Raw genomic sequence first — 27,311 nt, forward strand, 5'->3', positions numbered from 1 at the left:
AAACAAAAGTAATTTATAAAATTATTACTAAATGTCATCGTACTTTTTAAGATCTTTAACATTTGAATTAAATTTTAATTTTTAGTCCCAAATACTGGCGTAAAAATTAAATTTAAAAAAATGTAATACCAAATATGGGCTTGAGTACTTCGTGTTTTACCATTTTGAACTAGAGCTCGCATGGAGCCATCACGTTCAATACTCTAGAGCACAGGTCGCCTAATTTACACATTCAAACTATTTATGTGTATATTCTATATTATCAATTTTTAAATCAGATTATATATTAAATTTTCAAAATTTTGGATGAAAAATTACAATATTTTGGATTAAAAATTAGAAAATTAGCTTTAAAGATTTTTAATTCCAACATCATAACAAATTGCGATGTTGGGATTAAGAACGCAGAATTTAATTTTTAATCCACAATTTTTGAATAGTAAATTCGCAACCCTACATGTAATGACAAAAAATCTTCGTTTTAATTTTTTCCATAAAAAAAAAACTAAATATTATGTAACACTAACCTTACATTGCGGGAACGAACGTTTAAGACAAGTTGTATGCATATCAGTTGTCCTTAAAGCCTTTGAGCCACTTACTATATAAACACAACTTTTGAGTTAATGGTTGAAATAACTTTAAAAGAAAAAAGCAATAACTTTCGACAAAGACGCGAAACCCACAGCTTCCAATACAAATTATTCACATTTTTAAAAGCACATGCGGAAAACTTTATTCAATACACAAGCGTTTCGCAAAATATTATAGTATAGTATATGAAATAACTAAAACAATACATTATAGGAAAACACAAGACAGTCAGTTCATTAAAAAAAATTATAGTATTAAGTAAAACTAAATAATGTATATATGTATTTTATTAAATGTGTATGCAGCAGTATATTCAAACACCATTCACTGCTTCACCAACGCTGCCGTTCATTTGCTGAAATTGTTGTGTAGCAGACAGCGTTAATGGCGGCTGAATCGCACTTGGTTGCACTAGCACTTGTGCGCTCTTCTCTTTACTGTCCAACAGCACGCGCACCACCTCCGAAGTGAACTTCTCTACCAGTTGCAGTGCGCGAGTCGCGGGTAACTCCAACAGCGAGGCAGATACGAATTCACCAAAAGCGGCATACTTCTGTTCGGTTAAACAACGACGATTGATTTGTAAATTGTAAGCTGAACGTGCTGGCGCCAATGTATGCTGCTGTTGCTGCTGCAGCTCCTTTCGTTGGCAACCAGCATTGTTTGTATTGTTGTTGTCATTGTTATGGCTGGTATTGAATGTATTATGCGGAATGTTTGTACGCGATTGTGAATGCACGCCAATACCAACACCGGCAGCAGTGCGTTCTTGCATTGTATCCAAGCGGCGTATTTTGATTGATGGCGGTTGGAGTGGTGCAGGTGAGGCGGAGTATTGCAATGCACGTTTATTTAAGGCGCCCAGCGACGATGACGCCGCAGCATGATGGCTTCTACTGTATGGCGATCTGGAATGTGGCTGACGTTGTTGCATGCTAAGCAATGTCGAAGCGGCGCTTAGCTTTAACGGATGCGCGCTTCGGGTGTCGTCTCCGCTCTGACTAGCGCTAAAAAAAAAAAATATAAATACACAAATTGTTATTATTATTAATGCAGAGGACTAGTGAAAGTGTTATTACGATTCTTCATCGGCGGCATTTGCATCATCTGCATCAGGTTCCTCCATTTTAACGGCTAATAGGCCATTAGCGAATGTTGACATATCGGCGTTGCTGTGGTTGCCACCACCATCGCTTAATGAATCACGATTGCCAGTTGTCACTGCAGTTGAATTTAGCGGTTGTTGCTGTTGTTGTTGCAGATATTGTTCCGACTGTTGCTGACGACTACTTGGCTGTTGTTCATCATCATCGTCACCGGTGTCCGCAAGTGATGTACGCGGTTGCATGCTTTTGTACGAGCGACGCGGTCGTATGTGTTCAGAGAGGAAATGCAAATGTTGAAACAGCGGCCATGGTGATTCAACATTCTGACCAGGATTCTCATCACGTAATTGCTCGAGACGACGCTTCTCCAGATTGTAGCGATTGCGCAGCTGGAGCATACGATCCTTCAGCAAGGACACTAAGAACAAAAAAAAAAATAACAAATTTACTTTTATTATATATTATTTGTCTTTGGTGAAGTGATATAGAGGAGGCAGGTGCAACTGGTAGACGCATATAACTGTTATGTCAGCGTTAACTGTTGTATATAAACAAACACAACAATTATACAGATGTATATATTGTAAGTTCATCTACTACCATTAATAGCTATTCAAATGAAAAAGACCATATGATATGTATGTACCCCAATCTAACTAATAACAACAACAACTTAAAGTGGAAAATTTTGTTTACAAACGATTTTTGTTCACAATTTTCATATATTATTTTGTTTCTATTGTTTCTGATTTGCTTGTATTGTTGTTGTCATGCGCACAGCAATATCACAATAAACAACTCAATAGAAGCTTTACTAATTATTGACCGCATCAATGCTTCCGTTCGGCAAGTTTTTTGAGTTATTTTCTTTATAGAACTGTAGTGTTTTTGCTCTCTTCCGGCTCTCACTACCACAATCTCTTCAATTTATTTTACTGTAAATACTTATTAAATCATTAATAAGTACTTGTATAGTATTGTAATTGAATTTTTTAATAAATTAAGAGTGATTTAGATGTATTTAATAAAAACTCGTACATATGTATGTATGTGTTTACAAATAAGAAAAAAATTAATTCAATTTAAACAAAAAAAAAAGTTGTAGTGAACAAAAATTAATAGAACCTTCTAAATCCGTCAATATTATAGCATATACATATGTATGTATATAGATGATAAAAGCAAAGTAAGAAAGTGTTGCACTAAAACACACACTACTGCATTTATCTTAAATGAATTCAAATAATTATATTACCACCACCACTATCATGCCAACACTGCATTTTAACTACTAATTACTCACCATCAAAGCCCAATTTGTTGGAAATTTCCTGCCATTGATGCGCTGTATGCAGTTTGTCCTTGAAACTGGCTGAATTGCGGTCATAGAAGCCAGGACGAGCACGAAATTCTCGTATGAGACTCAAATCGAATTCGCCTGTTGGCGCATAGCCACGACCACGTTTAGACGGTTGCGGGTAATCATAATTTACGTAGTCCACGGTGTTCGCGTTGTTGTGTTGAATCGCGTTGTTGTCTATTGGTTCTGTGAAGAGAGGCAATGACAAAATTAAGTTTACATCATTCGACATTTCGTTTATTTATTTCAATGTTATATAAATAAATACATTCATACATATGTATGTGCATATGCAACCATTAATCTCAAATTTCCGAGATGATTAAAACAAAATATTCCATTCGATGTTCGATCGAGCTGAAGTTAAAGTAAATATCAATGACTAGTCAAACATGCAGGCATTTCATAGTCTTTTATGTAATCAATTAGAAAATTATTAAGACACAGTAGGGTTAAAATTTTTTTTGTCCTAAAAATATCTCAAGAATGTTGTGTTTAAATTTTAGTCGACTGGAGCATATGAGTATATTATACTCATGTTTTCAAAGTCGGTGCCACTCGTAACACCAAAACTACTACACCGATCGTTTTGAATTTTTGAACACTATTTCTATACATAATGATCAAGGATCAAGTGGCATATATTAAAATATTAGATGAGATGATATTAAATGATGAAATAACATTTATATAGTTATACCTACAAAATAATGACCCTAAACTTAGCTGACCATTCGTCCCGGTTGGCCCGGGACAGTCCGGATTCCGAGTTAAGCGTTCCGGACTTTCCGGACTAACAAAAAGAAAAAAAATTAATTGTTGCTCTCTCACCTTTTATATGTTGCGATTTTTAGTGAATTATAATATGGAAAAAATCGAAGACTAAAAAAACCGTCTCGGATTTTGCCGGAAAAATATGGTCACCTAACCCTAAACATACCGGGTCAACGGAGATTAGGTTCTGCCTTAGTCTGTTGTCTCCTAATCAACTACATAAAAAACCTTAAGATCGATAGGAGTGTTACGGAACAAAAACCAACCAAATCGAGAGTTAAAGGTGTGCAACCATTTTAGCTTACAGTTTTTAAAAATTTTCTTACTACATATATTACTTCTATTTATGTATATATATGTGGAACTAGTTTCTAAATTTATTTAACATAAACTGTAATATATTTTGTTTACCTGCAATCGAAATATATGGACTATGCAAATATTTATACATTAGTGAAATATTTGAGCAAAAATTTTGCGACAAAAAAATTATTTTTTTTTACTTGAAAATTCAAAGATTCGTTTCGTTCATGAATCACACCTATTTTTATATATATTTATATATTACAAATTGGCATGGGTATTCATAAATACTACAATAAATATTCCAAAATTAAAGAAGTTTATGCGTTAAGTGCTGACATGAATACCCATTTATTATTTGAAGTGTTACTCTAAGTCTTTAGTTTTGGTGAGATTAAATTCACTCCTTGAATTAAGTACTTAACTTGCAATTTTTTCTCAATAACGTTTAGCTTATTTACTGTCAGATAAGTTTGAACGCGCCAGTATATTCCGAGTATTTACCATATATAATAAATAACAACGAATAGATATACTATGTATGTTTATGCACACAGACGAAAAAGTCTAATCCATGTACAATATGTATATGCATGTATTTGTATTTATATGTAACTATTTTTATAAATACTTAAAAAACTATACACAATCATTTTTATTAATCAAACATATCATCATGTTTATTATAGGTAAATATGTATTTGTGTATACACAATTACACATACATATATGCATATTTTTATTGCCAGCGAGTGAAACTAGCGCAAAATTCATGAAATTCACTAAAACTTTAACCGTGGAAACTATTTTGCAATACTTTTGATTACTTTGTACAATTGTTCACAGTTTTATAATACCAATTTAATACATAGATTTGTTTTCATTTGCATTGTTTATTTCTATGGTTTTTATTTATCACAATTACGGATTGTTAATTTTTTCGTGACGTCTAATTACGATTTTATTTTTTACACATTTGTCTTTGTACATACATACATACATACATACATATGCATAAATACTTAATATTTGCATTTGCTTTAAGCTATCTTTTGTGGTTAAGCAGCGATGAAAACTTTCGATATTCCAGAATATTACGAAAAGCAAACACTACAAACAATTCCTAAATATTGCAGTCGTTTTCTTAATTGCTCGCTGAACTCAGCAAATTAACTTAAACCGCGAAGTTGAGTGTTTTATGCAGCAAGTTTATACTATACTTACAACAACAACAATAATGCAAACAAACGTGGAAAAATCGAAATAGTGTTAAATTTAATATCAAGCAGCGATACGAAATTATTTATATTTTCTCTTGTTTTTGTTTTTTTGTAGTTTAATTTAAATTCATAAGTTAATAGTAGTGGCAACAAAACGCAAGCATTGAGGATAAACCACCAACACCATGCCATGGCGCTTCGTAAATTTGAGCCGACGCTCTCACGCTCTTTTTTTATCATAAATACGCGTGTGCTCGCGTAAGCTCTATTTGGGGTTTGCTCGTGCTTTTATGTATGTTTTTCTCTGGTTTGCCGCAAAGCTTCAGTAGTTTAACGGCAAATGAATGACGGTTGCTCTCGTATTCTTATTAAATTTTAATCACCCCAACCTCACAAGTTGGTGTTGTATACCCGCATGGTTGACAATGTGCACGTTCGCTCTCACACTCTCTCCCTTCGTTTTATACTCTCAGTTTGCACGTTCGTGCCGCCGTACGTACTGCGCAAAGCTGAAGAACAAAAAATTAAATATTTTTCTACTTGCACAATAATATGTACAACTGATTTAACGTAAAAAAAAACTATTTAATATTTGCTCGCCGCTGCTGTTTATATTTCATATTATTTATAAAATCAAAAAAGCTTTCAACTTTAAATGAAATATGAAAAATAATTGTAAATTTGCTATATTATTGTGTTTTTCAGAACTTCGTCGGCATTTTATTACATTGAAAGTTTTTAAGATGGCAAATGTTTTATAATAACGCGTATTGATTATATTAAATATTTTTTGTATGTATAAAAAATAGTGTGCACATGGCAATGTAAGCGTGTACGTACGTACCATATACTTATAAAATATATGTGAACGTGTTTGCTTATTATTTATGCATACATATATATGTACATATGTATTTATGAACGTAAATATATTTTTTAATTTATTAGAGGCAGCTCCTCGGTCATCGCACTACCCCTCCGCTTACCAACTTTCATGGCATAAAAATCCATGTTATCTGTGCTACACAGCGCGCCGTGCGGCCTATCGCTTGTATGTCTATTGTGAATTGTACTATATTTTTTACATGTCGACTTTTTCAACTTAAACTACATATTTACATATGCTTGCATGCATTTATTTATATACATATATATTAATTACTTATGCATGCTTGTAAAAATATTTTAAGTACAATAAATAAATACTTACCAATTTGGTTGTCCATTTAAATGACAATTTTGATTTTCACAATTAAACAATATGCGCAAAAATAAATATTTTTTTATTTTAAAAATTTTCTACGCATAAAAATGCACGTCAAAAAATCGATTTTTAGCCAACTACTTTTTTTTTAATTTGTATTTTCTCTTCTTTCTTTTAAATATATACGAATTTCATAAATAAAATAAATTTAAAATTTAAAATATTGTTTGTCGTTCGGCATTTAACCCGTTCTCCGCTGCTAACACAACAAACGACCGCACACAACGACAATAATTTTAAAACTAAAATATGAAATTTTATTATTTTGCTTTAACACTTACGCTGCTCGCACACACATCATGTTACGCTTAAATATAATGAAAATGTAAAAATGACGAGCGAAGGCAACAGAAGAAAATATATAAATTTATAATGGTAATTCACATGTATAAGTTTTTCGAATATTTGTAATGGCATAAAAAGACGAAGGCGCGCTCACGCCGAACATGATAATAACAAAATGCAGAATACACATACACAGAAGCATACAGAAGAGTGAAAAACTAAAGTAGGGAGAGTACAGCTGCTCTTCATTTGGTTCATACTCACAGCAAGCTCTCACTATAAACTTGTACGCTGCTGTTGTGCTACATTCTCTTTGGTGGCAAGTCATAAAACAGAAAACAGAGTCTTGAAACATACCGGTTTTGCGTCTTGTGTTGCGACTCTGTATATGCAACATTAGTAATTTGCTATTTAGCCCAATTGACAAAAATTAAATGGTCTAACTTTTAACGAAATTAAGCGCGTTTTTGACACATTTTATAATAAAAAAATTTGGCAAATCTTATCATAAACTAATGATCGGAACATTTGTTTCAATACCGTACATTTTTACAATAATAAATATATATAAATTTTGCTAATTCGATTTTTTTTAAAAATGCTACCAGAGGAAAATACTCTTATGCGTCGCTTTTATATAGAGTTTATAACAAAATAGCGAAAACTTATTCTTTTATAAACTAAAGTGTGCATTACGAAATCATTTCGCGACTGCAATCATAGTTTAATAGTTTATTATAAAGATGCGTATGATTTAAAGGAGTACTGATCCAAGCTGACAACTATTATTATTATTATTTTTTTTTTTGTGAAAGCAAAATATGGCAACGAAATGATAGTTTAAACGCTGTCAAATAAAGACAAATAATATTAGAATCACCTAAAAATTCATTAGTACATATATTGAAACCCGAAAAAGTAATAACAAATAGAAATTTCGACGCTTCAGAACTTTTAGGCACTTTTTATGGATTTTTGAATTTTATTTTCTTTTACTTTTTGAGAGTTAATGAACCTAAGCACCAAAAACAATGGAGTCGTAAAGAAGCATGTTAAAATTATTGCAAATATCTATGAAAAATTATACACCAGTTAATTTTTATATTCCTTTTTTCAAACATATGTATATATGCAAGTGCAATATATCGAAAAAAGAGACTGTTTAAAGAATTGCAAAAGCTGTACTCTGTAATGTACATGCCTTGAATAAAATTATTGAATTTAAATTAAATGGCTTGCTGGGCTTCTCTGTTGCAGCAGCTCTCCCTAATTACTTTAAATAGCAGTTGCGAAAATACATAACTATAGCTATATTTACATAAATGCACATCGTAAATACACGCAGACATATTTATGTAGCGGCAAGATAAAGAAAATAAAAAAATAATAAGAACTTCGTCTCAGAACGTTTAAAAAAAAGTGCGACAAAAGCAAATTGCTCGTATTATTGGAGATTTCAATAAAGAACCCATGTATATATGCACAAAGCAATAAATTGTTGCAAATATGCATACAGGATACACATGAACCGTTACAAACTTACATATGCCTCTGTAAAACTATGTTTTTTATTAATAATCTCGCTTTTACAGAAAATTTGCAAACAAAAAATTGTGCAAATGTAATTAAATGAATGCACAAATCAATTATTTACTCATATACTTATACTCTTGTTTTTATATTTATTTAATTTAATTTTTTGTTTAAATATGTGCCTGATAATTTTCTATTATATTTTCGTATTTCCGCTTATTAACTCTCTTCACACACACACACTGAAGTGGCCATTTAACACGCTCTTAGTATCGCTCTCGCATCTATGGTAAGTCTTACGCTCTTTCGATATCTCAGATATTTTATTTACTATTAAGTATTTACTTTTATGTTTTAATTTAATATGTACAAAATGTGGATAGAGAAAATTTTCTTTGCTATAGAAAAAAAAATATTAATAATAAAAAAATATGAAATAAATGAGAAAGCGGACAGCAAAATCGATAAAGAAGGTGAATATCTTATGGGGGCGCTATTTTTAATTGGTATGTGTAAGTATGTCAATCTGTAATTATTTTTAATTGAATATTTGAAAAATATGCATACATATGCAAGTATGTGCCGATGTTTATTTGTTAATAATTTTATGAAATAGAAAGATTTTTAAATCGACCACGTTTTCAAAAGTCAAAAATATACTATATTTTGAAGAGTTATATGTATGTATGATACACCTTTTCAAATTTCAAACTGTTTTAATGCATAAAATAAAAAATAATAATAAATGTGTATTTTTTATATGTATATGTACATCTTAAATTGACCTAAAGGAAGAAATAATAATAAAAGGATAATAGTATATAATCAATATGATCGAAGATTGTTGCGATGCCTTGGATAATAATCTGTGCCAAATTTTGTATAGATACCTTGTTGTGTGTGTGCAGATCGATATCTCAAAATCTGAGGGACTTTAACCCAGCTCGTCAAGCTGATTATTTATATACACATAATATGTACCATATATACTCTATAGGATTTCCCGACGTTTCTTTATGGGTGTTACAAACTACGTGGCACACTTAATATACCCTCTTCAGGATATAACAAATACCAAAAAAACCGCTTTAATTTTTTAGACATTTTTTATCTCTATAATGACTGAATGGTATATGAAATATATGTATATAATTGCTTCGCATTTTCGCATTTGAGAGTCCTCAATACCACTTACCTGTTTGGACGTTGCTAACCAAATCATTTTTGTCAGAAAATATAAAATTTTCAAAAACTATGAACAGAAAACTCTAAATTCTGTTACTATTAAAGATTAGTGCTTCAATTTTCAAATATAGAGACGTACGCTTTGGATGTTTCATTCAAATCTGTAAGATAGAAAAAAAATGTTAATTAGAATTAGACTTGATAAAATGCTTTGCACATTAACTACTAATAAAACGGCATGCAAATTGAATAAAAATGCATATTAACAGAATTAAATGTTCCCTGAGTTTCAATAAAGTACCTCACATACCGTCACCAATATATAATATAAAATCAACTGGATATTTGAAAATTTTGTAATTAGTTATATGGGAGCTAGAGCAAGTTTTCACCCGTTTTGACTTATTTTAAGCAGAAAAATACACTGTTATTAGGAAAATAGACTCTCTCATTTTTATTGAGATAACTCACATATTGACTGATATATGCTGTATAAAGTCACCCGAAAGTTCGAAAATCTTTATACTAGGAATATGGGGGTTTGTTAACGGATATATTGACCCGATTCAACCCATTTCATTTTTTTTTTTGACATTCAGACATACTATCAGGAAAGCAATTTCTTCGAATTTCAATTATATACTTCTCACATTAGGCCTTGGGGTCCACATATTCCTATACCTAGGGGCTTGAACGGTTTTGGTTCGATTTGAACAATCTTTGGTTAAGAGGTGGCACACTTTAAAGCGACTATTCGTGCAAAGTGCAGATGGTATTTAAAGTTGTGTTTTTTTATTATTAATTAAATTGAATTATATACGTAGTACTGTAAATATTTATAATGATTTTGTTTAATGCTAAGTTACCGAGCTTAGAAATACTAAGTTATGTCGCTAAAATTGAATTTTTACTTATCGTAAATATCGATTTGTTCACATATAAATTTTGGAACTTATTTTAGTTAGATAAGTACAACCAGAAATTGTATATCAAAAACGCTGAAATAATTTAAAGAAACTAGATTTAGACGATTAACGTAGTAAATACTCATTTTATTTTAAAATTGATCGAATTGAAACTAAATATTTAACTCAGTTGACGGCATAAACAAAAATTGTAAGTATCCTAAATGTATGCTTCGATTTGAATGTGATATTTCAGTGGAGTGTTAGTATTAACTTAGAACCAATTATTGTGCATATATATTTTTGTATGTAATAATATTCTAGGCATTTCTTTAAATTTCGGTTGCATAGATACATATATACTATGCACTTTGATGAGTACTTATATACTATATATACATATATAATCTTGCTATATATAAATAATACACACCATAAATATCGATTTATTTCCACATTTGTATTTACATCAATAACAGTTGAAGACACTTGTTGCTCATGTAAACCGCACATAGGCCGGGACAAGTGCAATATTAGCTTAACATACAATATAAAACATTGTCACTTTCCCGCCCTGCGTGCAATTCCATGATACCTCGATGCGTGTATACTTAATGAAACGGAATATTTAATGTCTCCGTTGAGTATAAAACAAACTTTCTTCCTTAAGCTACAGCTGCAGACATATTTATACCCTGAACAGAATATATTAAATTCGTCATTAAATTTGTAACACACAGAAGAAAACGTCGGAGACCCTATAAAATATATGTCCGCCTGTCTGTATATACGCAACTAGTCCTTCAGTTTCCGAGATATCGAGCTGCTCATTTGTTCACTATAGTATATAGCTGCCATACCAACTGAACGATCAAGGTCAAGTTCTTGTATGGAAAACTTTTTTATTTGACGAAATTTGACATGTATTATTGTACAAAAGAACACTACAAAACCTCCGAAGAAATTGTTCAGATCGGATCACTATAGCATTTAGCTGCCATACCAACTGAACGATCAAAATTTAGTTCTTGTATGAAAACTTACTTTATTTGTGAAGGGTATTATAGCGTCGATGCAACCGAAGTTAACATTCTTCTTGTTTTATATGCCTTTAATGCACATTTCAGTGCATAATTATCATTTTGTGTATAAATAAAATGCATATATTGTTTTCGAACAATTTCGAATGAGTACAAGAAAATCTAGTTCTCATTTTTCATTTAAAAAAATCTGATTGCCGCATAAGTATTGAATTTCCGCCTTCGCATATGTACTTGTATTTATGCATGTACGTGCGTTGAGCATCCTTTGCAGCACAATGAAAATACAACAAAAACAAAATGCATGTATCCTGCCAGACTGCGCTCGTGCATTCTTCCACCTCCGCTGTTAACGGTAAGATAATGTGCCAACGCCAATTGAGTTCCTCACATACCATCTACACATAGAACTTATGCAGACAAATAGCTTCAACAAGTGAACCATTAAAATCCTATATAATACACCACATACAAAGACACAAAAAATTTGGCTCTTATGTCTGGCATAAAAATTTGGCAAGCTAGTAAGTAACACTATGTGGTCTGAGTCGGCGGTAACGTCTCCTCCTCCTCCACCACGCCCTTCTCATTTTTACGCTTATTTCGGCTTGTTGCACACTTGCCATGTACATACATATTTAAATGTTTATGTATACACTAGTAGCTGTGCATATGTTTGTTCTGCTCCTTCCACGGTGTCTGTCTCTTCGATCCCATCGATTTTTTGCACATTTTACCTTGACGATTACCTCCTTCAGCGAAGGACTGTTCATCTTCAATATCTGCACACACAAGTGAACTACATACATACATCTATATACAATATATACATATGTGTGTAGGTGCATTTGTATAGCGCTCTTTTAGTTTAGTGCTTTTGCTCTACTCCAGTTGCTGTCTGTTGTCGGCTGTTTATACCTTTTCGTGCTTCTCAAACAAATGATGCGGAAAATGCTTTTATTGTCCAAGTATTATATGTCAATATGTTCTGTTGTTTTTATTTTATTTTGGCGTATTAAATAATGGTACAAGCTGTTGGGTCTACACTTCAGTAGTGCTGGTTACCTGAGATTGGTCTGAAGGTTCAGCATGAAACACACAAAGAATTTTTTTTTACTTAAAATGTGCAACTGAAAACGAAGCGGCATCGATCAAGCCGATCTTTGCACACATACATACATCTAGTGTATGTTCACTGCTGGTTCGTGGTACCATTGCAGGTATATTTTGTTATTGCTATAACAATTTGGAATAAACACATACAATATAAATTTGCTCCAAATACAGCATTTAGTCGTATTCAAGTTCAGATAATTTGATCCTTGCAAAATGGGTCTGTACAGTTATGTATAAAATAATAATACCACCTGGCAGGCAAATATTTAATACTAACTGAATGCAGTTTTCCAGCTCTGTATCAAGATCAATTATTGAAATAAAATACAAAACGAACAGATTCAGAACTCGAAAGGATCACGTGGTTATTGTTGTTGCTTCCGTATGAAATATTTCTATGCGTATGCTAAATGTTATGCACAGGAAAAAAAAAAAGCGCGCAAGCGTTTCCAGAATATTTGGGTAAGCTTGATGTACTGGCCTCCATAATCGCCAGATCTAAACCCATTTGCAAAGCTTTGAGTCGATTTAACGAAAGATGTGTTTAATTGTCAGCCGAAAAACAATACTGAACTATAGGCTACTATTGAACGCACTTGGAATGCGATTCCCGTCAGAAACTGTTGACTCCATGGCAGAACGATGTACCAGTGTTATTGTCAACCAAGGATATGAACAAAGTATTGGAATAAATATTTTTATGCAAAATTTAATAAAATTAATACACGTTTTTGTTATACAGTTTTATTATTTAACAAAAGTCGAGTCGAATATAGTGTTCAGATCGGACCACTACAGTATATAGCTGGAATATAAACTGATCAAACAACATCAATTTATTGTATGGAAAACTTTTTTAAATGACAAATTATCTACACCAAATTTGACATAGATTATTATCCAAAGCAACGCAACAATCTCTAAACATATTTTTCAGATCGAAAACGAGTATACAGCTAATACTCATACCATAGTTGCCATAAGAAATGCACCTGTGAAGAATATTATAGCTTTTTCAATGTCTCAAATGAAGAAATGAAACAAAATTCTAAATAAAAAATTATTAATATATGTCCTTTCCTCAATGAGATTATTACATTTTATAAGATTTTTGAGGAAAAAACTTTATACATAGATCCACAAAAAAAGTTAACGAAAATTATACTCTTAAATTTAAATAAACTTAATATAAGTAATTAAATATATGCGAAGTAGCAAATCTTCAGTTTACATACATATGGATGTATGTATGTAGATAGAGATGGATATATCAACTAACGCAGTAAAATCTCACACAGCAACCAAAAATAAACATATACATACATACATATAGGGATATTTATGTATGTATTTACAAACCAAATAAACAAAAGACAACTGAAATCTAAACTTTTGAAAAGCTTTGCATTGCGCGGCATTTCTTCATGTAAACAAAATGACAAGAGGCACACAAATTAAAGCGTTAAAATACAAAACATTTTAGTTTATAGTCATCCGTTGAGTTTGTGGAATAAAAGGAAGTTGTCAACAGTGCACATTTGACGACAGCCCACCACTACATACTTATGTATATACCATTTTACAAGTAAAGCAAATTTCGAATTTTAACTGCGATGAGCCACGAATACTCCCAACGAAGCAGTTAAACAATTCTAAGAAATAATGATATCCAATCGTAAATTGATCATCAATCCGGCGCTGGAGCTGAGCTGAAGAAGTAATCTGATAATAAGATGAAGAAAAAACAAAACAAAGAAGTAAAACACAGAAATTTGTAGGATAAAAGGGCTGACACCGCGTCAAAGTGTTTAATGAAAAGAAAAAGTACGTAAACTAAAACACGGGTATTTTTTATAATGATGCCAGCCAGAAGTGGTCAATCGAACAAGCAACTAACGTTAATATGTAGAATAACTTACAACAAATAGGTAAAGATTAGAAGGATTCATCATTGATGACATATCCATCAGAGGGTTGGTATTGAAATCACCTGGACTACTGTGTTATTGCTTTTGTTTTATATTTTACATTAAGAGAGCTAAGTTGAAACAGCGCGAGCAGAAAAGTGACGAATCGAAAACAGCGTATTGTATTTATATTTCTTATGCAACAAATCATAAAAATCGTTATCAAAGGTTTGTAAACAATTTTGGTACTTAAAATTAGGGGACTACAGGTAAATACATTTTTGGCACGCGTACATGTGTATGTACGTACAACAAAAGTGCTTGAGTGTAGTTTTATCAGTGTTTTTCTACCCAAAGGCGTTGCAGCTGACGATATGAGGAAGCGTCTAAGGTAAATAATTGACGTGCGACAATATTAAGATAAAGATACATACAAATCTAACTACGCACATATATACATAAGTATATATTCCAAAAAGTTAATATCGTTTCTCGGCAGAATATATGTATGCGTGTAGTGCTTAAGGTAATATACGATAGATAGCACACTAACTATAAGATTTTGAGCAAAGATATTACGAAATAATTATTAGTAAAAACTAATGTAATATTTATACAAAAGAATAACTTATATTCATTTAAATTTAAAATATTTCAGTATTTTTATCTTTCAATAAAAAAAGTAATTCTATCATATGTACAATCTATTAACAGTTATTATAGCCATTTGCGCAAAGTTTATATTCTCTCTCTCTGCAAATAACCGTTTAAATTTGAATGAATGACTTAACCCTCAATTTTTGCGCTATGTAATGGAATACAAAATATAAAAACCATATTCAAAAAGTCTTTCAGTTATACTTTTTAGAAGTTAGAATATTGTAACATTGAACGTATGTATTTCCATTTTGTAAAATGTGAAACTAATTTATTTTTTTTGTGGTTTTCTTCAAAACTTATTTAAAAGTTCGAAAATAAAAATTAATTTTGCAAATAAACGGTATTCATTAAAAATTTATAAAACTAAAAAGTCCCACTTGAACAAATTAAGTTATATTTTTCCAGCTGAAATGCAACATAAATACAAAACCGCAAAAAAGAAAATCAATTTTTTACATTTCACTAATAAAACAATTTTTTTATCATTGCAATATATGTACACAACTGCATACATACAAATGGTATTTAACACCTGAGTTAAATTTATGTTTGTATCATAAATATTAATATTAAAAAAAAATAAAAAATACACATAAATAAAAACAATAGAATATAGTAAAAATTAATTAAAAATAAGTAAAATATAATAAACTGTAAAGTAAAAATAAAATATTAAACAAAAAAAATAGCTAACAAACTAGCAATTGTTACGGTCTTAATTTTTTCAATAGAGAATAAATAAAGTTATGCCATAATTACCATATCCAATATAAAAAAAGAATGATTACGTGTATCACAAAACAAAAGCACAATCATTAGGAATCAAGGAACTCTTGCGATGCACAGAGAAAATATCAAACAGCCAAACAGAAGCACTATGGAAAAACTCGATTGCCAAAGCACACTCGTGCTCCACTACACCACTTCGGTGATGGCAATGACAGCGGCGGACAACAACGATAATAGTAATAGCATGGTAATACTACAAAAATAAAAATCGATGATGCAATCGCAACTAGACAATCGAGAAAACCCGCTCGACGGTGGTACAACGCCACTGTGGGACAACACACGCCTCAACATCACCACAATAACACATTATGCCATAATCTTGCTGGTAAAAACTCGTAGGAATATGTTAAATGTGCCCCAGTAAAAGCAACAAGCTGTAACATAAGCTGTCCAGCAGCGGGACAACAACAACTGAAAAGGTGTAATCAACTATTGATTGTGAACACCACAGCCAGCGAAAAGGAGCAAAATACACGATGCCACCACAATCTAGTTGCAACACATACATACATATGTACGAAGATGGACGATAATGGTAACAGCTGCAACAGCTGTGCAGTTGAGGCAAAAACTAGAGGCGAGAACCGGCCTTGCAGCAGCAGCAGCAAATCGGTGGCTGCTCGGACAAATGTTGCGAGTACATACATATGTACCTACATATAGTGGCCGAGTTAAGTGGGTAGATATGGCGTACCAACTGCTGACTGTGCGGAAAACTACAAATACTGCAGCCAAAGCGAAGTTGTTGCGAAATTAACGATTGCTACAAAATGCAATACATGCACACAACTAAAACTGTAACGGTGATTTCGCTATATATTTTAACATCCTGTGTGTAGGCCAGACAGTGTGTGAGTGAATATACGCCGCCCTCCACTTTCTAGCGCACATGCACGCGCGCTAACAGCTCTCTATGGGTGTTTGCCTTCTTCTATGTATACGCGGCAGGAAACCAGTTTTGCACCTTTTCTCTAGTCGCTCTTTCAATGTTATGTTGATATGGTTCTTTTTTACCGTTCACTGCACCTTTCCGGGTGGTGCAGTAGCGTAGCATTTGGCCTAGAGACAGTTATATGTAAAACAGCATCAGCAGCAACAACAACAGCTGTAAGACTGCAAATTTTAACACCATTAGAGGTGCAGATAGTTCTTCTCATGTGTAGCAAGGAGTGTTGCGCGTTTTTGCGCATGCGTGGCACATTGGCATGCTAGCTATAATAGCCACCTAGTTGCTCCGTTGGTTGCTTGCTTGCTTATCTGTAACTGCGCTCCATTTTTCGCTTCCTTCTTTCAAATATGCTACACACATCTACATGCAACTACAATATTTAGAGGCTGTCTGGCACTGTTCGAGATTTTGCTGCACCTCCTTCAAACAATAAAATGTAACTGTAAAGTAAAATTAAATGAATATGCCTTTTCACTAATTTACCACAAATCTCGCATTGAGCGGTGCACAAATGCATGCACACATTCATACATACACATTAGAATGTATATGATGCGAATGAGTGGCTATGGCGAAATGTAATTAAGTCAGTCTTTACAAATACACTGATACAGATATATGAAGTGCACTTCATATTTTCTACAGGTAATATCATTCCAAAGATGTATTAAACTTATATCTTTAGACCCGCACCAGGTACTTCAAGAAACATTAGTTATCGCTTAGTTGTGATTCCTTCGACTCTCTATCTGACAACAGCAAGTCGAGACCTTTCTTTTTAACTTTGATATATTTGTGATGGTTGTTGATCGCGTACCAGGTTTATAGATCACGGTTTTTAACAAGGGTCTAGCCATCTCGGCAACGAAAAAAATATTAAAGGCGCTCTTCAAAAGACAGCTGCAATGCCGATGAGCTAGTCAGAGGAGACATCCTTGCCACGCTCACATCGGCATCGGATAGATCTGCTGTCTAGCACTGGACCAATGGTCTTCGCATACGTGTAGCAGGTGCTGGTCGACGACAAAATCCTGTGCGACTCCGAGATGCTTTTGGCCTAGATTAGAGGACGCTGGTTATCTATTGAACTATTTGCCAACTATTTTGCAAAGTTCATCTTGTCGCAATTGTAGAAGTTCTTAATGGACACTGTCAATAGGCACTAATGCGGTAAGGCTAAACATTTTGTCGGACGCTAGTTGTATGGAGGAGACTGAAGTGAAAACATCCAGGAACTTTCTCCTCCATTGTACAACCTTTGAAAGACTGAGGCTGAAACATCTCGATAGTCTTACCTCCGGCGAACAAAAAAAGGAGGAGTTTTTAGTTACAACAGACCGACGTTCTAAGCTGTCCTAAGCGAGACTCCTCGTAGAATCGATCTCTTACTCTAACCTAACCTCCTCAAAAAGATATAAAGATTGTATCAAAGACTTACAAAGTCACTGTGCTTGGCCGGATGGGAAGAATCTTAAGGGATGATGCATTTGAAGCACAATTGATGCTGTTTTCGATGAATGATTATAGCAAAGGTAAATGCTTTTATATAATTTCATACAAAAAAAAAAAAACAATACATAATTCTAACAGAGCAGATTTCCGACGTCTTGTTTATTTGACCATCAAAAAATTCATTTTTGTTTTTTGCTTTTTGGAATGGCCAGGATTGTCTTCAGGATTATTAGATATAAAGGAATATGCAGTGGATCTGTGCAATACTGGGTAGACAAAGATAGTAATTATTTAAAAACTTATGATGAAGAGATTATTAGCAATTGTAACGAACTTTTGAACACTAAATCGTCCAGAATACACTGGCTTTAGCAAGTTATTTTTAGTCTTTTATGGAAAACCTTTATATATAATATAGAAGACTAGTTTTGGAACACAAAAGCAATGAAATTGAACCAGTTCGGGAGTAGTGCTTCACATTGAAGGAGCTTAAGTAACGTACTAGCCCTTGTTGGCGTACTGTAAAAAACCTTGCTTAGCAACATAATACAATAAATACACGAATTTCGTATTGTTGGAAAAAAACCGTGGTAATCTTTTCTTTTAAAGGTACCAATTAATGGAATAATTTCTCAAGCTTAACTGTGTTGGCCTGCTCCATTCATTTATAAATCGACAAATATGCAGAAAAAAAAACCTAAAATTTAATTCGCGGAAAAAAGGCAATGAAGCGACGCCACAAACGGACTACCTGCAAAAGCAGCAGCATAATCAATAGCACAGTCTCATCCATATATTTCATTATTGAGTTGAAAAATCTGAAGAGTTTGGTTTGTATGCCAAGATCAGATCAAACCATTTACTAAAGGCCACGCACGCATCAAATCTAGAGTTTTGAAGACTTTACCATGATCTAAACATACCGGAGGAAGAATAAATAAATCTTGATATAAAAATAAGCTTACTTATAAACACACACTCTTCCATCGTTACTCATTTCCCCCCACAATTTAGGTACATTAATGTGAGCGTAAAATGCTTAACAGCGTCATAGGAAGCCGCCGAGGCAAGCTTTCTGCAAGCAGACAGGGAAAGACCAGTAAATTCAATTTGAAGCTATGAGCCACAGTAAACAGACAAAGTAGTACACAGCAACAATGTGGTTTATTGAAGATAAGCTAATTATGTTGGCGCTTAAGTTCAAATGAATACAAGAGAGCACATATGCACGTGTGTAGATCGGCAGCGGATATGAAATGACAATAATTTTAAAATTTGATTTATTCATAAGTGAACGACATTTAATGAGCTACAATTAAAACATTGCACAGTTATATCGTTCGTTCAGTAGCTTGTGTGATTTTTATACCCTAAAGCCACAAAGTTTGTAACAACCAGAAAGACACGGCGAAGAACCTATAAACTTATACATTCATGATGAGGCAAGCAGATTTAGCCATGTTCGTATGTGTGTATGTATATACGCGTACTAGCCCTTCGTTTTTTGAGATATCGATCTGAAATTTTGCAAACGTCCTTTTCCAATAATCTAATGAATTGTTGGAACCGCCGATATCGCACCACTATAGCATATAGAAAACTAATAGATCAAGTCCAATCCTTGTATGAAAACTTTTTTGCTTTTTTTGCTTTGCTGTTTTTTTACAAGATATCTTCAGGTAATTTGGCACATATTATTATCTAAAGGCTGTATACAGCTGCCATTCAAACTAAACGATCAAAATAGAGATAATTATCTTCATAAAAGATATTTTTTTTTCTTTTTAGGTAATCTTGGTACCACTTGAAGGTATTTTATACCAAACAATGTATTCATCGTCCTCTATAATTTCGTTTTTTAACGGTCGTGTTAGACAAATTTAATCTTTCAGCAAACTCTCGAGTTGTTATTCGACGATTTGCATCGGCCAACGACTTTCATTTTATTTGCATCGACTTCAAGTCTTCCAGGACGTGGTGCATCTTCAATATCGAAATTGCCGGAACGAAATTTTGCAAACCAATTTTGGCATTAGCGTTCGGTCAACACATCTTCTTGGTACACATCACATAATTTCGCCTCGCTTGAACTGCATTTTTACCCTTTTGATAATAAAACTGTAAAATTTGCCGAAAATGCTGTTTTCGATCTTCCATCAGCGATAGGGCACCAAACAAAAACTATTCCAGAAATTTTTTTTACAAACAAGCCTTACTACATATATCAGCTATTCAAATATATAACGGTAAATCGGTTAAGTGTGAAGTTGGCTGCGAAAAAACTCAATAAGATCAGCTGTTGTCATCAAAAAGCTCAATAGCTAAAAAGAACTAGCAAAACGTTGTCCGTTGGATGCAAATCGTTGGTTTTTGTTTTCAGATTTAGTTATACATATACCTAGTTGCTATAAGAAATGATCCGTGAAGGGTATTACAGTTTCAGTATAGCCGAAGTTCTGTATACATATGTATTTTTGTTTCGCAAATGATATCGCTGATACTTAATAACACCAAACAACACCGTTTCTTTGAGTAAAATTCGCGACACATTTCTTTTAATGGAGTTCGTTTTACTAAATACCAAAAAAATATCAATACAACTATACCGCCAAACGAGTACATTTCTCTTTTTTTGCAGATGACTTACATACATATATATATATATATATATATGAATATATAAAATCGAGATTGCAAAATAAGTACCGCACAATCTTCATATAGCGTGCTAAGATCTGATGAAACTTTACTTTTTATTGTCGCCGGTGTTTGTGCGTAATAGAGCGGAAGTACTCTAAATAAAACTGGGACAAATAATTCAAATGCGATTTTTTTTCAGGCTTGAATTCTTGAGTACCAAACAGTTTTTGCAAATAATTTCTCTTAAACCTTTCCTGAAACTGTTTAGTAAATATAAATGATAGTGGTCTGCAATTCGTTAAAACTTCGATAGTAATTGGTATTCTACAAAAATACTGGCGTAGTCATATAGAAAGGCTTTTCAATTAAAAAAAAAATTGTGATATTCTGAAATGATTGATAAACGCATTATAGTGACCTTAAATTAAGCAGATTTCCTGCGATCACATACTAGTTAATTTAAGCAAAGAATATTTTTTTAAGAATTCTTTCCACATAAAAAAGGCGGCTACTATGATTGTAATTATAATCAATTAAGTATTTCAGATAATCAAAAATAAAAATAAACGCTATAATAAAACGTAGGCATACGATAATTCCGAGAAAATAACGTAAACATGTGCATACATAAATACTCAACTCCAAACGTAAAAGAAATTGCTGTTATGTTTGTGGTTTCGCTGCAGCAGTTGACTTGCTGCAGAAACGCATGTTTCACATGCCATCAATAGCTCACAGCCGACAGGCAGACAGAGGAGCCCATGGCTACAAGGACCCAGCAGAATGGCTAATGATAATGGTTCATCAACACTTTCGTCATTAACGTGTCATCTTTGATGTTTCGACATGAGGGCAAGTAAAAAGATAAAATTAAGAAACAAACCATGGCTTTATCACAAAAATGTGAAATAAACAAGAAAAAATGTTAATTTCGGTTGCACCTAAGCTTTGATATCCTTCACAAATACAAAGGTTCCTTACAAGAACTTGATTTCAATCGTTCAATTAGTATGGCAGTAATATGATATAGTGATCTGATCAGAACAATTTCTCCGGATATTACATTGTTGCCTCAGACAATAACATGTTCCTAATTTTGTGAAGTTACCTCGTGAAATGAAAGACTTTTCCATACAAGCACTTGATTCCGATAGTTCAGTTAACATGGCAGCGATATGCTATAGTGATCCGATCTAAAGAATTTCTTCAGAAATTGCATTATTGCCTTAAATAATAATCCATGCCAAATTTCGGGAATATACCTCTTCAAATAAAAGAGTTTTCCATAGAAGAACCTGATTCAGATTGTTTAGTTTGTATGGCAAATGAGCAGCTTCTTAGTGATCATTTATGCATGTATATATATTAGTTTCCGACGTTTTCTTTTGGGTGTTACAAACTTCGTGGCAAACTTTATATACCCTGTTTAGGGTATAATAAAGAAATAAATATTTGGGATATTACTTCCTAAATATTGCATATACTAAAGGGAAAGAAAAAGGAAAGATCATAAAAAAATTTGATATTGAATTTGCTTCATATTGTGTGTTCAGTGTTTAAAAATGCAAACGTATATATTTGGGGGATTACAGATCTAAAACTTTATTATTTATTTTGTTTATTTTTCCAAGAGGAAATGTTGATAAAATACGCAAGTACACTAGTACTTTACACGTACTTTATTTTTCGCATGCATTTTTCAATATTTAACCACTGTAAATACTACTCCATAATTAGTCGTGAAATTTCGTAATTCATATTGAGAACTAAAGACGTAAAAATAACGTCTTTAAATGCAGTTATGCAGCGAAATTGTTTTTTCTGCTAGTAATTTTAAATTTCTTTTATGACTATTCGTTGTTATACGAAACTAAAAAAATCGTCTTTCAATTAAAACTAAACCGATTAACTTCTTATAAAGAAATGCTTTAAAAAAAATTGAGTAGGAAAAATTTTATAAAGTTCCTATCGTTGGATAAAAATTCTTCAGATTTTATTTAATTTTCTAGATCATAGTGGGGACTCTGAATCGTTGGTGGCAAGCGGACTTCTGCTGCATAGTTCTAGGCAACCATTAATTTTCCTTTTTTGCATTGTACGAACGAATTTGGAACATGGTTTTGAGGATGGTGCTGACATTTATTAATTCCTTGGAACATTTTAACCCTCTCAAGATCTCACAAAAAGTTCATTTTATTCAGATTTCCAAAGCAATTGTGTTCTAAACGAAAATGTTTAAGTGTGCTGTTGATGTTATCGAAAGGTAAGTTTAGCAGAGAGGTTTCAACTGGAGACCGAAGGAATAAGATTTAAAAATCAATACTAAGATTTACAAGTTTTAGGAAATGCGCTTTCTCGAAAAAAACATTCAACTTCCGGTAAAGTAGGTCCCTCGACAGGTGGGTACTATTACCATATACAGCTCATTTTAGCGCTAAGCAAAAGTATTATGTAGTTCAGTTTTCACAGTTGGATTAATTTATGCAAATCAAACATTTGACACAGCCTGTAATATTTTGAATGACTCATTTGTAAAATTGCCAAACCAACAACAAATACGCAAAAATGCCACACAGCAGCCGTTTTTCATAACCTATACACTCTCTCCAACTGAACAACCCACTGAATTCAACTGCCAGCGCAACAAGCTTTTTGGTGACGAAGCCTTTATATTGGTCTATTTCCACTAGGTTTCTTGCTTTGGAGCATTTGCACGTGCGCCAAAAGCAGCAGCAAATGAATTTTGAGGGTGGTAAGCATTATGAGCCACATACTGTGCGTCTCTTTCGCCTCTTCCGTTTGAAGTGTGTACCCATACTATTACATTTTATTAAATTTCTGGTGCTTAAACATTTGTTAAAAATTTTATTTACTACGCAGCCGAGTTACATACAGAAGTGAAACGAGCTTAAGACTGTACAATTGGTATAAACATGCCACCCATTAATATATGTACATATGTAACTATGCATAATTATTAATAACGCAGTTTTCGAATATACAATCATAATGCCCATAGGCATTGTGACAATCACACATAAATAAACATACATATATACGTACTTACTTATATATGGAGAGAAGTTTGTGCTGCTCATTGCAAAGGGCGCGTTTTGTTTGATTACTTTTGATGCTTTTTTAAAGTCGATTGCGCCATTGAGTGTTTGCTTTCCCTAATTCATTTATTATTGCTGCGCAGTGTAGAGTTTCAAATGAGATTTCAGTTGATAAATTTTTCAAGTATAACTTATGTATGTGTAACACATGTACATACATATGTGCATAACATCGATTTACAGCAATGTATTTCAATATTTAATTTAACGTCAATGGGTTAAGATTTCTACCACTATACAGTATTTTTTTACCTTTGATCCGCCACGTTCTACTTCTTGATGCTAGATCCAGCATCAAATATATTTCTTTCAAAATTATGAAGCCTATCGTTATACTTTATGCCAGAGGATTGATCATAGTTCATCTCTATTCTGTACTTTTACGGCTGCTTACGAACTAGCGTTACATAATACATTATGATTGTAGAAACAGTCAGTTTTGAACAGCCGATATCACACTTCGAGTTTACTGCCTCTGCCAATGTTGTCAGTATTCAGGCCCATTGAATTCGTTTTTTCTGTTTTGTTGTTGCAGCGAGTACATAAGCGCTGGTTAGGAGGGGATATTGAAAAATCAACTGTCATCGAAGTCACTTAGCGATAGATCCGGACTATTTCGATGGGTGCGTTTGACAGGGCATTCAAAGAGGTGGCTATTGTCATGCGAGCACCGTTTACTTGCAAAACATACATGTGCTTAGTATGTCTGGCTCTATTCTGTATAAATCGGAGTTTAATCTACTACAATATTCAGAACGCATACAAGTTTTTCTGTATATTCATTCCTCAAACATTTACTTCAAGGATTTAACTATTAACCCTATTTGAACAACAGAACAAAATAAATTTGTAGCAGTAAATTAGCTCAATAAATTCTAGACTAAAATGCAGTCATAAAAGCTAACGGCGTTTTATTATTTAAAACTGAAATTGCTGGACACAAACATCTTCATATGTACATATGTATGTATAACGGAAGCGGGAGAATCAGCAACCACAGCAGTGTTAGAATCTGCAGCATCAGCAGTAACTTTAGGTTTGTAGCAGAAATACTGCAAGCTTTTTAATGTATTGCAAAAAACCTGAATTCGCAATATGTCATAGTTGGAATCTGCACCAATGCACTAGTAGAAGAAGCAGACCTGTTTTCATGAAAGAGGAAATTATAGACACATACGTATGTATGTGTGCTAATTTTTGACATAGTAAAAAAATGTAAGAGAACAGATAATCATCAGTGTTTGATCATGGCCATGACCATGATGCTTTCCCGGCATTCGTAACTACATATACATGTGTATATCGCCATGATAGCAATACAGTATGGAGAAGTCGCTAATATCATATGGAGACTGATGAATATGTGCCAGGACTTTGTGGTAAAACTTTCCGCTTAGCTTTCAATTAACTATTATTAATTACATTTTCAGGACTAGCCTAAGCAGTTTTGTGAGTAAATTATATATTGCTTAAAATTATTTTATTTTCATTTTAATAACTCCAAGTTGTAAATATTACATGTGCTCATTGACCAACTGGAAAATTGCTTAAACTTTATTTATTTTATAATTAACTTGAACATTATTGCGACAAAATGTTTGGTTAGAATTTCAAGGCGGCTAGAATTTAGTTTCACATTTTAAACTTAATTTCGTTCATTATAGTTGCTATATCGTTAAGTCAAGTATTTACATGCAATTACAAAGGATTTAAAAAAACAAAGATTTCCAGGTTTCATTTGTAAAGTCAGGTACTCACCCCTTATGTGGTCTCAAAATAGTATATTTCAAATTGTCTTGATCATGTACATACATAGACAAATTGCATACAGAAGAAAAATATTAACAAAGAATTGCCAAGTCCAACGAAATATTAATTCTTATTTTATAAAATCACGGGATAAACGAAAGTTTTGTTCTTTACTGATTTGTGTTGTTGTTAATGAACAGAATGTTGTTAACACTGTACGTTTCGTTCCAATTTCACGAAGTTTTTTTTTTGGTTTTTTTTGGCAATACGGAAAAACACTATTTGAAATCTTGCTGTTTGCAAAATACTGCAATATTATCATAAACAAAATAATATAACGGTCTATCAAAATTATTTTTTCAATAACTCACATACACAAATGCCATTTGCAGCGAAACTGATAAGGAATATGAACAAACACGTTACTGTACTAATAGATCCCACGCTACTGAAACTGTAAATTAATATGTTTCAATACAAAAAAAAAATCGTTACATCGTCAAATATTATAACACTTTATACCGTTTTATTACTTGACTTGTCGATTCAACCGGCTTCGCTGATGGAACTGATGGCAATACTTTTTCAAAGCGGATGAGTTATAGAAACTACCGTTCATTTCGATGGCGCGCGCACAAGTGATTCCTTCAGTGCTACAGATTCGCACAACGGCTATCTGTCTCCTGCTGATTCTACAAAAATGCTCCATCTAGCAGCTAGCTGCGACGTCAGACAACAACAATACACACGACAACTTCAACTCCTCAAAAATTTTTAACCAGAATGCCAACGAACAAATAGAAAAAAAGGAAAAACGTACAGCTACAAACGATAAGGAAAAAAGAGTAGCAGTCATATAGGTATGGCAGCAACAACAACATCGACAAGACAGGAAAACAATGACGACGTAAATAACTGCACTCAATGGAGACTAGGGCAGAGAACAGTTGCGTCGACGCTGTCTGAACCGATGTCGAACATGTTTGAAACGCATTAAGGGCACCAACAAAGCCAGCCACAGCGACTGATCAATACACATTAAGTGCATGTTCAGACTGGTACTCTTTTTTATCGCTCAAACCGGTTTTCCTTGGCGAGTGGACGATCAGGAGAGACAAAGGAACCACGCTTTCTACGCAAATATATAATATTCAAATGTGTATGAAAATATGCATAGCATAATAGAAATGTTTTTGAAACAGAGTGAATTACGATACAAATTAGGTTATCAATAATATTTTTGTGCAACGCGAACAAGAATTCGAGAATGTGATATGAAAGAAAATGCAGAAAATTGTGTGAACGCAATGAGTGACTCCAAAAGAGAATTTATCAATAATGAGCGACAAAAAGAGTCCTCG

General features: G+C 33.0%; 1 protein-coding gene across 4 annotated transcripts; it reads right to left on the reverse strand.

Annotated features, from left to right (window-relative positions):
* Positions 1 to 710: 710 nt before the first annotated feature.
* On the reverse strand, positions 711 to 26,641 carry jigr1 (jing interacting gene regulatory 1). 4 transcript variants are annotated; one of them, XM_070109026.1, is made up of 6 exons: positions 26,473 to 26,641; positions 25,960 to 26,404; positions 9,764 to 9,785; positions 3,004 to 3,246; positions 1,674 to 2,118; positions 711 to 1,601 (listed from the first exon to the last, which is right to left on the reverse strand). In XM_070109026.1, exons 3-6 carry the CDS (start codon positions 9,777 to 9,779, stop codon positions 908 to 910), a joined length of 1,398 nt encoding a protein of 465 aa, XP_069965127.1. In that variant the 5' UTR covers positions 9,780 to 9,785; positions 25,960 to 26,404; positions 26,473 to 26,641; the 3' UTR covers positions 711 to 907. The 4 variants fall into 4 exon arrangements, with proteins under 4 accessions (XP_069965127.1, XP_069965122.1, XP_069965128.1 ...); XM_070109021.1 differs by having other exon boundaries at positions 25,960 to 26,641; XM_070109027.1 differs by lacking the exons at positions 25,960 to 26,404; positions 26,473 to 26,641 and having other exon boundaries at positions 9,635 to 9,777.
* Between the last annotated feature and the right edge of the window lie 670 nt (positions 26,642 to 27,311).

This window comes from Bactrocera oleae, chromosome 2, assembly GCF_042242935.1.
Source record: "Bactrocera oleae isolate idBacOlea1 chromosome 2, idBacOlea1, whole genome shotgun sequence".
Classification (NCBI taxonomy): Eukaryota; Metazoa; Arthropoda; class Insecta; order Diptera; family Tephritidae; genus Bactrocera; species Bactrocera oleae.